General features: G+C 27.9%; 1 protein-coding gene across 2 annotated transcripts in view; it reads left to right on the top strand.

Annotated features, from left to right (window-relative positions):
- LOC107439942 (WD repeat-containing protein 86) overlaps positions 1 to 12,084 on the top strand; it is an 84,450-nt gene extending 72,366 nt beyond the window's left edge. For both annotated transcript variants that reach the window (XM_071178472.1, XM_016052699.3), the window contains exons 5-8: positions 2,067 to 2,231; positions 5,229 to 5,364; positions 7,170 to 7,273; positions 11,864 to 12,084. In XM_071178472.1, coding sequence (XP_071034573.1) covers positions 2,067 to 2,231; positions 5,229 to 5,364; positions 7,170 to 7,273; positions 11,864 to 12,055 — 597 coding nt within the window. In that variant the 3' untranslated portion in view covers positions 12,056 to 12,084. The remainder of the gene's footprint in view (positions 1 to 2,066; positions 2,232 to 5,228; positions 5,365 to 7,169; positions 7,274 to 11,863) is intronic.
- The last annotated feature ends 1,452 nt before the right edge of the window (positions 12,085 to 13,536 follow it).

The following is a 13,536-nucleotide window of genomic DNA, read 5'->3' as shown; positions in this document are numbered from 1 at the left end:
ACCAAAAATAATTCCACTCAAGCTTCTCCGAAAAAATGGCTAAATAACAATTCATTCAATTATTTTTTTATCCTAATCAGACAAAGGACTCCCATAAATAAGATGGTATTCAAACAGTTAACTGTGAGATAAATCGTTTATCAACTGATTTAACCTAATACTGTTTAACAACTACAATTCCATCGTACCAACTAAACCCACCAAATGAAACCATTTTGTTCGTTCGATACATATTATAGCCGGGATGTCTGTCACTCTCATGACTAACAGAACGAGGGTTCGGGCCACAGCGTTGACCACACAATATTCAATACATGAAAACAGTGTTCTGAACTCCCCAGTTTGCGACCCTTGACTCTTAGAATGTAATACTTTCATTCACGCATTGATGGCAGCGCCATCCTCAATGCCCGGTTAAATTTCTTTTTAATCATTTTTATACCATGCTAGTTGTAAACGGTTTCAAACCACAAAGGTAAAAAATGTGTTTTACAGTAAACTTTACGATTAGTTAAATGGATAAACTGCTGTTGATTATTTCACCGTAATTACAGAAGGAAAATTTTAAAAGTTTGTGCAAAAAGTAATCATTTAATATTTTTATTTTTTATTATAGAATGGTTGAAACTTTTTAAATTGTGAATAAACACATATTTTTACATCATCTTAAACTACGTAATTTTAAATGTCAGAATGCAAATTTATGCAAATTTTGACAGAAATCGGTTAAACAAATTCTGCAGAAACTCAGAAGTCTTATTTTCAAATTTTTATTTCTCAGAAACTATTTGGCAGATTCAAGTATTTTTTTTGTGCCAAATTCGCTTACATGAGAGAATTTCCAAATGAAACTAAATCACATTTACGTTGCTTGAAAAGAAAAATCCCACTATTTAATTCTATTAATTCTGCGACTGGTGCGAAGCAATGAGCATGATATAAATCGACCCACCATAGCAATATTGCAAATCTGAATCCTACACTGTAAAAAATTTACTTTTTAAGTAGTTGCCACAATTTTTGGTGTTGATTACAGCGCTACAGTTTTATTTACTTTTTCACTGTTATATTGTTTTTTATTTATTTACTTATTCCTGTCTTTGCTTAGTGACAGTACATATTTTCTTGCGCATTATAATGAATTTAATATCGTCACTATGGAAACATTTATTTAAAAAATAAGTACGTTTTTTGTAGTAAATTTATAGTTATTCTTTCAAAGAATTGCTATTTTGTAAATTTTATGTAACATTTTGCAGGATAACTGCTTTTTGGTACTTACAAATATATTTGTAACTTAAATATAAAACTGTTGCAATTTCGTTTTCAAGTATCGTACGAATTACAAATACATTTTCATGTCTCGAACTACAGCTATCATGCAAAATATTATATAAAATTGACAAAATAGCAATTCATTGAAAGAATTTGGTCGAATATATTATTCAAAATGTGCTTAATTTTTGAACGAAATGTTTTTGCAATGAATTTTTTAATTACATTTTAATGCACTAGAAAATATGTGCTGCCAATAAGCAGGCATACAAAAATGAACAAATAATTAAACCAATAACATTGAAAAATTAAGTAAACAATTTGATTATTTGAATAAAAAAATAGTAGTGTTGTAGGTGTGAACTACTTTTCACCACATTTTTTACACTGCAATTTTAATGATATATTAAACAAGTTATAAATAATTTTCTATTTCTATAATTATTGTAGAAAATTCGAAATACAACAATTTCGAAATTTATGAAAGGAAAATAACACATTTAAAGTAAATTTTCTGAAATAAAATTAGAAATTACTTCAGTTAGAAAAATCTAAAATGTTATTAATAGAAATTTGAGGAGCTTTTTTTACCTTGAAAAAAAATTTACGTTAAAAAGGCACGTGAATATAGCAAACACACTCAATTTAATGTAAATTACTTTACGGAAATATTTCGTGTGGTTACAATGATTTATTTCATGAAAAAAACCAAAACTCGTTTTTTCAAATATTTAAGTCTACCGATTATATTTGGAAAAGCTTGTTGTCGATATTTTTCTGTTTATTTTCAGATATTTCGAGGTCACACTGCTCCCTTAAATTGTTTAGAGTATGATGATATGAAGCAGGTCCTATACACCGCAGGAGGAGATGCTATAATTAAAAGCTGGAATCTTATGACAGGTGAAGCCCTTAGAACTTTCAGTGGACACGAAGGACCTATATTTTCTTTACTGGTAAGATATGAATTTATGCTATACGAAATTTGGGCAAAATGTAAATGATTACAATAATAAAGTACGGTATCATGTTCGTTTTTGTAGGATCCATAAAAATATCGGGAAATTATCATTGATGCCAGTGATGCTTGATTGTAGTTATCCGTACTACGGATATTGTAGTAATAAATACTGAGATCATAAGTTCACTGTCAAAAATTCCAGATGAAATAGCATTAACAATTACCGGCACCCATGATGTGTGGGTACTTTCAACCAAATGTATACTTAGCGTTAATCAAATATGCACTTTGCACATAGAGAATAATATGAAGAATTTGAGAATCGGATCTACCACTTTTATTCTAAGTATGCAAAAAAAATTATATTACTGAAAAATTCATTCATTACTATATTCATTCATTACCATACTTATTTTTAATAAGTTATGTAGTGTGTTACTTTAGAAATGTAGACTTTTGTATTTGTGAATTAAAGAGCGATTTTCATAATTAAATATTTACATACAAAGGTAGATCCCGTAATTCAGTTTGAAATAAATAAAAAAATTCTAAAACACTTATATTTTGTTTTGTCTGCAATGAAAAAAGTTATCTTTATAAGATTTTAATTTAATCTTTTTTGAGTATTTGATCGGCTCGACTCTCCTTATCAAAATGTTCAAAAATAAATAGTTTTTGCTACAACAACAAATATATGTACAGTTTTAGAACATAATACGGCAACTCAATTTGTAGAAACAATATATAAATTCCCATCATTCCATAAAATGTCTAGCCACTCTATAAAATTACCTGTCATTGAATAGTATGCGTTGGGTTTAAGGTAAAGTATGAAACATAAAAATTATCGCATATTTTGCCTAATTGTTGGATAGAATGTTTGTTGGTTCATTGATCTATGAAGTACTTAGGTAACATATGAAGCATGTAATAATCGTTTTATACGAAGCGAACTTGATTTCAGTCATTCTGCAGAATGCCTAGTCAATCTGTGCGAAATTTATCATTTCATACTTTAACGGTTCATTTTTGCCATTCAATCGAATGCAAAATTTTGTACAATGACGGCAAAATACATAAAAGAATATCCATTGCTATCCATTTTGACAAACGGACCTTCTGATCAAGAGGACTGAATTCATGCTATAATTTTAGCAAAATGAGCTGAAATGTTATTTTCGTCAAATATGAATTTAGAATAAGTCTAGATTGTTTACAGCATTATATCTATAAAAATTAAAGTTTAATCGGACAATATAAAAAAACATTTACTCTAACTGTATACTAAAGTGAGACCATGTGACTAAATGGTAGCGCTGTGCATTCCTGGCCACAGATCCTGGATTCTTTCCTCGGACAGGAAAAGGTTGACTCTGTCTTTTATTTCTTCAGTAGGGCAATAAAATGAATACCAAGCAAAGCATGCTTGGAAACTAAATGCTGAGAGTTCCGCGTTTGGTTGATCACCCAACCGGAACATCTACTTCCGCGTCCCAGGGACCAAGGTCAATGAAACTGGGATGGGCAAAGTGGGCCTAGGCTCTCGATGGGCTATCACGCCCCTGAGTTTAGTCTCGTATTAACAAAAACACAAAATTTATTCTATGATGTAGAATGTACTGGTGTACTTCTTATTACTTATTAAGTTATATGCTTTCTGATCAGCCCCAATTTTATCCAACCAGTTGATTCTCTAGAGTTAATTAGAATCTCTAGAGTTAATCAGGTTTTTGAAATGTAAAAGTATTATACACATATCTATACCTTTTTTTCTTAAGTAAAAATAAATGATTTAATAAAATCTTTCTAAATTGTTCATAAATTTTATAGCATAACCTAGGTATTTAATTCCTTGTTTAATAACATAAAAGAATTTTTCAAATTTTTAAATTCCAGGATTTGCTTCTTCCTTATATGAACTCGGCAGCATTTAATATACCCATCCTCTCAAATATTGATCGACTAAAAGTATTGCTGATTTAGAAAATTGCAACAATGATCCATCAAAACTTATTAACAACATCAATTTTGTTGATGGAATAACTAGTCACCAATACATTTTATAAATAAAAAGAGACTTTTTCTGACATCACATTAAGTTTTATTTCGTAAATGAAAATAATGTTAAATATTATCTATTAACTAATAAAACACTTTTAGTGTGAGAAAAGTTTTAAACTTCATTAATTTGAAGATTTTATGTAAACCTTTGCTCCAATATTTTTAATAAAATCAATTAATCAAGTCAATTAATATGTAATGAAATCCCTAAAGAAATATTTTCGAAAAGGTAACAAAAGTAACGAGTAAGTAACGAAATAGTAACGAATAGTAGTTCAGTAACGAAATAAGAAAATAGAAACAACTAATTTAAGGAAGCTTTTTTTTAAAAAATCTAGTTATTTTTAAGAAACTTATTGTATTAAATATCATTTAATTTCTCAAAAAAAAGTTGTGCTAACTTCTACAACAAATTAGTAAATTTCTTAGTCTTAATTTTTTTAGTACGTGCCGGTTTTTATAATCTTGTCATAACTAAAGTAAGGATATTTGGAGTAATTAGTTAGTTTTTAGCTATGAAAAACAAAACAAAAAAGATGAAATTTAACAAATCACTACTGCGACAGTCAGGACTTAAAAATATCAGCAAAACCAGGGAAGAGTAGAAAGGCACCCAATCTTCATTAGATGATCATACTAGTTTGTATATTTTTCATCCCTATTTCCTCCCTAGTGTTTCGTTAGGTTTCTTTCAGGTCACTTAAATATTATTTTGGGGCTTATGATTTTTCAATTTACTTTTAAAGTGATTCAAAAAATTTATGTCAAAGCTGATAATAACGCAATTCCCTGTTAATGGACTTTTGAAATAATAATTTTTTCTTCTATTTCCTAATTCAAAACTAGTTCTTGCAGTAACAATTTGAATTTTTTATCACATTATTAAGATGTATCTCTCTTTTAATACTATTGATTTTTTTTTTTAAATTAGGTTCATAAAAGAATGATGTATTCCGGAAGTTCAGACAAAAGTGCCAGATCATGGGTTCTAGAATTCGGAGAATGTACCAGAATATATCGTGGACATCGACACACTGTATCGTCGATTCGACATTTTGAGGGAATGAGTAAGTTCAATGCACTTAAATTCCAGAATGCTTGCCTTTTAAAGCAATATTATGTTATTTTTCTAGCGTTCTTGTTTAAATTTTCCAAATTTTTAGATGAAAAGAGTTGACAAAAAATGATGCCTTAAAACACGTAATGTTTTGCACAAATAAAGAGAGCACCTGAATAATTTTTGAGTAATTGTTTGAATTCGTACTAATATGCAGTTTTAGTAATTTGAATGATAGACCTTAAATGTGCTCAATTTTTTGCACCGACAATATTTTAAGAGATAAAATCTACTTTCTTCTTCTAAACCTATTTTCTTAACTTTTCTTCTTCATAAACATATTTATTACTTCAAAAATAATCACCTTCTCTTGATCTGAGAAAGGGGAATCTATTGGTTAGCAAAACTATTCTTGCATATATGACAGTCGATATTCAGAAATAAATAAATTGTCCCCATTGGCCATCTGTATGTAACTCGTATGATGGAATTGTTGAAGAATGCTACAATTTCTGGTTTCTTACTATCAGAAGTAGGGATTCCGAAAAGGAATTATAATTATTTTTTTTATCGATATTCAGAATTAAATAAAATCTCACCATTTGCCGTCTACATGTAACTTTCATGATGTATTAGTTAGAGAATACTATGATTTCTATCTTCTTGCTATCAGAATTAGGAATTCTAAAAAGGAATTAGAATTTTTTTTCTGATATTCAGGATTTTTAAAAAATTCACCATTGTCGTCTTTATGTCACTCATAAGATGGAATAGTTGATGAATTTCTGGATTCAGAAATAGAGATTATTGAAGAAAAATTATGATTTTTTTTCACCAATATTCAGAATTTCACTATTAGTCATCTATATTTAACTCATATGATGAAATAGTTAAATAATGCAATGACTACTGGTTTCTTGCTATCAGAAATGAGGAATCTGAAAAGAAATTATAATTTTTGTTTTTTTTTTCTTAACAGAAATGAAGCATTCACATACTGATAGCAAAATAATCCTTACACTTATGGCTACGATATTCAGAATTAAAAAAATAAAACCATTCCTTATGTAAGGATTGGATTTCCTTTTGTATACAACTTGGAGAGAGAATCGTCACAAAATGCAATAGTTTTTTTTTTCTTCTTAACCCTTGTTTATTCGGCAATAGCAACGTAATTATGCATCGATAAAAGCAAAACGGAATCTTTTTATTTCTTCCTTTTCTTTTTTTTTCGGTAAAAGAAAACTGCAGTTATATAACTATAACGCAAGAAATCCTGCGGGGTTCAGAGATACGCCAGAAATTGAAAACTTTCCAAATTTGGATCTGGAAAGTGTTCAAAATTCTTTACCCGTAACTGCCAGTTTCACCTTTGATTTCACCTTCTCAAAGAAGCTGCATTCAAAATTAAAAATTTTTCTCACCAAGTTTCGGATTTAGTTATTTAAAACTACATCTAAAAAACTACAAAGCATCATTTATTGCACCAATTACTTAGCATACTTAAGATTAGGCTCGCTAACCATTCAGATAGCATGGTGGTAGTGTGTGTTAATCCGATTATTAGATTAAAAGTTATTAAGGAGTTCCTTTTTCTTTACTTTTCATACTGTACATACGCAATTTATGCCTGTTAGTTTCCTTCATGTTCCAACTTGTGTTTGCACGATTCCAGGCGATTCCTATATCCTATATTTACCTTATTAAATTCAAAATTTTCATGGCATTGCATTATAAGTTTAGTTTTTAAATGTATTGAAAAATTTTGCGTATCTGTTTTAACTCATTTTATGCAACATCTACTTATTTTTGCAGTATACACAGGATGCGGAGATGCAGTAGCTAGAATGTTCGAAGCCAAATCAGGAACTTTGAAGCGGGCATTCAAAGGACATGAAAATGCCATCGTCTGCGTTGAGGTTTTTCTTAAATTGAATTTTATATTTAAGTTTTTGATTCATTTGAAATTGTTTATTTTAATTATTTTTTTTTCACCTTACTTTTGTTATTTTTTTTATTTCACTTTACTTAATTTTAATTGATCATAAAAATTACTGTTACCCATATTATACAAATAAATAACTATTTGTCCGTTACTTTATCAATGTATACTATTCATTGAATGGAATTTGTAGATCTGGGTGAATTCAGCGTAAATTGTATTGATATTACAATATTAATTTGTGAAGCAACTAAATAAATAAGTAAAAGAATTAATTGTTACTAAAAGTTTAAAATTTACAAATGGTGCGTGGTGCGTGACTGTGTCACAATGTCAAATTGTTAATTTTTAATTTATTTATTTCTTTATTAACATGCAAACCATAAAGGCACATGATTTACATTGTGTATTAAGTTTAAATTTCTGATGTGTTGTAAGAGTCAAACGTCAGTAAGCTATTATTTGCAATTGAAATAAGCTTTCTTGATCTAAACTATTTTTTTTTACAGTTTTTATGATTAAATTTCGATTTTTTTATTTTTGAATTTACATTTTAATATAAAAAATAAATATCAATTTTTTTTTTTTATTATTGTGTTTATTATTGCTTTCAATAGCTTAGAACGTATAAGTTACCGAGTACTATGGAAAATGCGTACCAGTTTTGGTCTATGCACAATGTACAAAAACATTTTACAGCCAGTTTCAAAAATTTGAATTTCAAAAATATGACTAAATAAAATTTAAAGACATATAAATTATTCTATCATTTTTTTAAAATTTGTACTTTTCTATTTAAAATCGTAAAGTACGGGAAATAGCATAGTAAGAATCATTGTTCAAAAATTTATATGCCTCACAATTTAAACATTTTATGACCATTATTAAATAAAATATTAAAAAAATAATATATAATTCGATAATATTTTTACATGAAATTATCTTTGAATAAATTAACTTTAAAATTTTGTACAAAAAATTTTAGATTCACGTAAAATGTTCTTGAGATACGGCGAAATCCACTAAAGGTGAAATTTACATTATAGGGTCCGAACATTCGTCCGCTCTCTAAACTATTATGGAATCATACTTTCCAGATTGTCCCTAATTTTGAGGGTCAAGAATCCGAATCCTTCAAAAAAAGATATGCTTACTCAGAAAAAGCACGTTTTCTTATCTGATTTCGGAATACGTTAAAAGAACTATGAAAGAGCGGAATCAGTATTGCAAAAATTCTTTTCACCGAGATAATTATTTATAATTTAACATAACGCAGCTGCTTTATTACTACTATGTAGTACTAATCAGTAACGAAAATCAAGAATGTAGAAAATTATTCAGTACACTTTCAATCATTCGATCACAGTAACGAAAATCAAGAAAGAATACGTTGAAACAACTATGAAAGAGTGGAATCAGTTTTGAAAAGATTCTTTTTACCGAGATAATTATTTGGAATTTAGCATAACACAGCTACTTTATTACTACCAAGTAGTATTAATTAGTAACGAAAATCAAGAATGTCGAAAATTATTCAGTACACTTTCAATCATTTGATCACAGTAACGAAAATCAAGAAAGAATATGTTAAAACAACTATGAAAGAGCGGAATCAGTATTGCAAAGAAAAATTTAATTGCGATAATTATTTATAATTTAACATAACGCAGCTGCTTTATTACTACCATGTAGTACTAATCAGTAACGAAAATCAAGAATTTCGAAAATTATTCAGTACACTTTCAATCATTCGATCACAGTAACGAAAATCAGGAAAGAATACGTTGAAACAACTATAAAAGAGTGGAGTCAGTTTTGCAAAGATTCTTTTTACCGAGATAATTATTTGGAATTTAACATAACACAGCTACTTTATTACTACCAAGTAGTATTAATTAGTAACGAAAATAAAGAATGTCGGAAATTATTCAGTACACTTTCAATCATTCGATCACAGTAACGAAAATCAGGAAAGAATACGTTGAAACAACTATAAAAGAGTGGAGTCAGTTTTGCAAAGATTCTTTTTACCGAGATAATTATTTGGAATTTAACATAACACAGCTGCTTTATTACTACCAAGTAGTATTAATTAGTAACGAAAATAAAGAATGTCGAAAATTATTCAGTACACTTTCAATCATTCGATCACTGTAACGAAAATCAAGGAAGAATATGTTAAAACAACTATGAAAGAGCGGAATCAGTATTGCAAAAAAAAATTTCATTGCGATAATTATTTATAATTTAACATAACGCATCTGCTTTATTACTACCATGTAGTATTAATCAGTAACGAAAATCGAGAATGTCGAAAATTATTCAGTACACTTTCAATCATTCAATCACAGTAACGAAAATCAAGAAAGAATACATTAAAACAACAGTTCATATTTAAAACCTATATTATTACAATTCAATAAGAACATCGTGCTACAGACTCATTATTAGAATCATTATTTCCCGAGCTTCGTTGTGGTTAATACTACCCACACTGATGGATTCAAAGACATTGATGGTCCATGAGTTGGCCACAGTTTCTGTAGCCTTACTTGACAGTAATGTTAATATTTTATACCTTAATACCATTTCCTTGGCAACCTGTCAGAAGGCAACATCTTTTCCTAATAAACCAATATGTTTATAGCTTATGATGTGCATTTATATTTTGTCATAAGTTTATTCTGAGAAATCAAAATTAATGAATTAAATGCTGAATCAATTGAGAATATAGCAATAGCTTATTTAGAAATGGTTTAATTAACAGCTATTTAACAATTTACAAAGAATAAAATGTAATTTTAATTATTATAATTTAGTAATTTTTTACATTATAATTAGATTAACTCATTTAAATTTTGATGTTTTCGTAAGTTAATTCACAAGAAATTCATTTATCATTTCAAGAATAAGTTAATTAGTAAAAAAATATGAGATTTTGTGCATCAAAAATAAATTTATTCCATACCCCTTAATTTTTCATAGAGTAGTTTTTATATCTCTCATAATATTTCAAAATTCTTTTCTTTTCAATGCAGTTAAAACTATTTAGAAAATTATACATACATTTTATAATACAGTGTATATGATTTATATAAAAGTATATCATGTAATATAATGTAATATATTTACTTTTTTAGGTTAACTATTTTTATGATGACATGTATTTTTTTCTCAGAAACAAAACACTGAATAAAAAAACCATTTTTGGAACAAAAACAAAAGTACATTGATATTTATCTAAAACAAAACTCTATTTAAGCTGATAAATTTCAAGAAAGGAAAATATTTGCTTGGAATCTCTGATTTACCTCACATTAATTTTAATTTTTTCTCACTTTTTTCAACGGTATAAAACCACTAATATCAGTAATATATGAGTATTCTTTTTTTCTTTGATCAAATTAAAGGATCATATTCCAAAGAAGAATCAATATTCAAGCATCATTAATATTTATAGATCCTTATTTTCTATAGTAGGCATATAGGTTTAAAAGCAACAAATTTAGCATTTTTAAAATTGTGACATTTTCTATAAGAAATACTTAAAAAATCTACCATTTAAATTTAAATAATGTGTAAATAATTACTTATTACTTTTTTAACCCAAAGTACCTGACTACTACTTTTCATTATTTAAATACAAATGCACTATTACTTAAATGAACAGTATAATTCCCACTGTGAATGATAAAATATATGCTAATTTTTCATTTTTGTTTTACTTCAAACATCTCCAAAGTTGTGACATATTTGTAACCCTGCCTGCCTCTAGAGCAGCGGTTTCCAACTTACAGGAGGCCGGGGGTCACAATTAAAAACACCAGTCAAATGACGGGTCGCAACTTTATCAAACTTTTATATGGGACTTTTTTTTGGTTGAAGGAATATTAAATATTACCGTCGATTTTTTATCAAGCTGTACAAAACAAAAGTATTGAATTACAAATTAAAATAAGAAGTATGTTTTTAAAAATATTTAATTGCATTTTGAAAAATTCTGGCTACAAAATTTACAAATATAAATAATTTCGTCCAAAATGAGTGGTTTCAAAAAGTTAAATCGGAGAATTTCTTCAAAAAAATTTCTGATACACACATGCTAAATTATAATCACAAAATGCAAAAAAAAAAACGAAATAAGAAAGAGATACACAATTAATTTTGTATTTTGAAAGAGATACGAAATAAGATAAACAATTAATTTTATATTTGAATAAATATTTTCTTGCATGTAAAACTTGATAAATAAATTCTTTTGCACCGTTGGTACGTTAAATTTCACAGAAACGAAGAAATTAGGTTTTTTTTAACTAATAAAAAGTATTTTAAACCCATATAGATTTCTTGCAAAAATTGTCCGCAAAAAAGGACAACTGATTTATTATAGTTCGCTGGCCGCAAAAAAAAGGCTTCGTGGGCCGTTAGTTGGCAACCACTGCTCTAGAGCTATTTTTATAAAATCTCTGTATTTGATAAGTTGTTTGCCTGAGTAAAGTGCAACATCATTATGCTTGTCTATATTTAACTACTAAAAAATTTAGTACATATTTATTTACTTTTGCAGGTCGTCCCCGAGAAAGTATTTACTGGTTCATATGATGGTAGTTTACGAGTGTGGACCACAAGTGGCGTAAAAGATGAGACAGTATTTGGAACCGATTATGACGATAGGAATTCTAAAGATGATGATATGGAAGAAGATAGTGAAGATGTACAGAAAGCTGTTAAATCTCTTGATCCCTACCTAACTTATTGATTATTGTAATAAATTTTTACTTCCTTCTATTTTTTACGTTGCAAATTTTTATTGTAAGGATATGTGGGTGGAACGAAAACAAAACAAGTAATTACTGTGGCATCTTAGATGATATGATCAGTATCACAAAAAAAGAAGTTTTAGAAAACTCTAAAAACGCACCAAGGGAAAAAAGAAATCTTTATAAAGTCAAAAACTCCTACGAAAGATTTAAAAGGAAAAATCAAATCAATTTATTAAGAAGAAAATTGAGAAGAAAGAATTTTTAGATGATTTTTTTCCTTTATTAAAAATAAGAAGATGCCAATAACACAATCCCGGCAATTAATTTTTTGAAATTACTCTTCGACATAAGTGGGAAGACTGTCACATGGGTTATACGTTATATAAGATTTCTATGCTTAATTTACTTAATTTATAAATAATGTCTTATGAATTATTGAGAACATTCACTATTATATTTGTAAATTGCACATAATAAAACAATGTGAATGCGCAGAAAAAGTCATGAAAACGGACATACTATAATTTCGGATCAACAAACAAGAACTTTTCTAAATGTCGAGAAGCAAAATGACAAAATAATTATTAGCTAAACACTTTGCAATAAAGATTAAAAATAGATTAATTAATAAGGTAAAAGGAGCAGTCTTAAAGTAACAAAGAAAGGAAAATAAGAAATGGGTTTGAGGGGGCTGTATACATTATGTTAAAACTAAATTAAACTAGATATCCAAGCATTAAGAAGAATATCTACCAGAGTGATCAATAATTCGAATTTTTCCAAACGTGAAAGGATTTCCAGTAGTCAAGGTCGGTAGATGTAAAACGGTCGAATAATTAAATGACTTTAGTAAAAGTATAAGGAAGGAAAAATAAGACTCTTCTGCTAAAGTCACCGATAAAGTTAAACAATTCTGTAAGCTGAATTCAAGAATGAAAAAATAGGTGTAGGTGATTAATTTATTCAGAAAAATTAAACTTGGCATTTTTTTATTTGATCATTCCATACGATCAGGTGAGATTTGAAGCCTCGCAACTTGAAACTTACTAATGAAATTCAACGTAATTGCGTAGGTAAATGGTTCGTAGGTTGATAAAAATTAAATAGGTGAAAACCATTGTCATGCAATAAATTGCGATTATAAGTATCATTTATGCTCATTAAGTTAAATACTATTAAATTTAAAGCTAAAATTTTTATTCAAAATGCTTGATTTAAATTAATTTTAATTTGTTTCATATATGTTTTGTTTCATCAACGTTTAAATTAAAATTTGAGAGATTTTTTTTATCCTTAATTTGAATTCCTTTTTCTCGAATATTTTTCTGTAACGTTTAAATTAATTTTACTAGCTCTCTAGTATTAATTCTAACGTCTAATGTTGCTACTTTATTATTATGTTATATTTTAAATACTAAGTCAAATACGCTGTCTTCGCAATCTTTATTGCTAAAAAAAGATTACATATCAAATACAA

This window comes from Parasteatoda tepidariorum, chromosome 3 (assembly GCF_043381705.1).
Source record: "Parasteatoda tepidariorum isolate YZ-2023 chromosome 3, CAS_Ptep_4.0, whole genome shotgun sequence".
Taxonomy (NCBI): Eukaryota; Metazoa; Arthropoda; class Arachnida; order Araneae; family Theridiidae; genus Parasteatoda; species Parasteatoda tepidariorum.
This window is presented reverse-complemented; position numbering and strand designations above follow the sequence as displayed.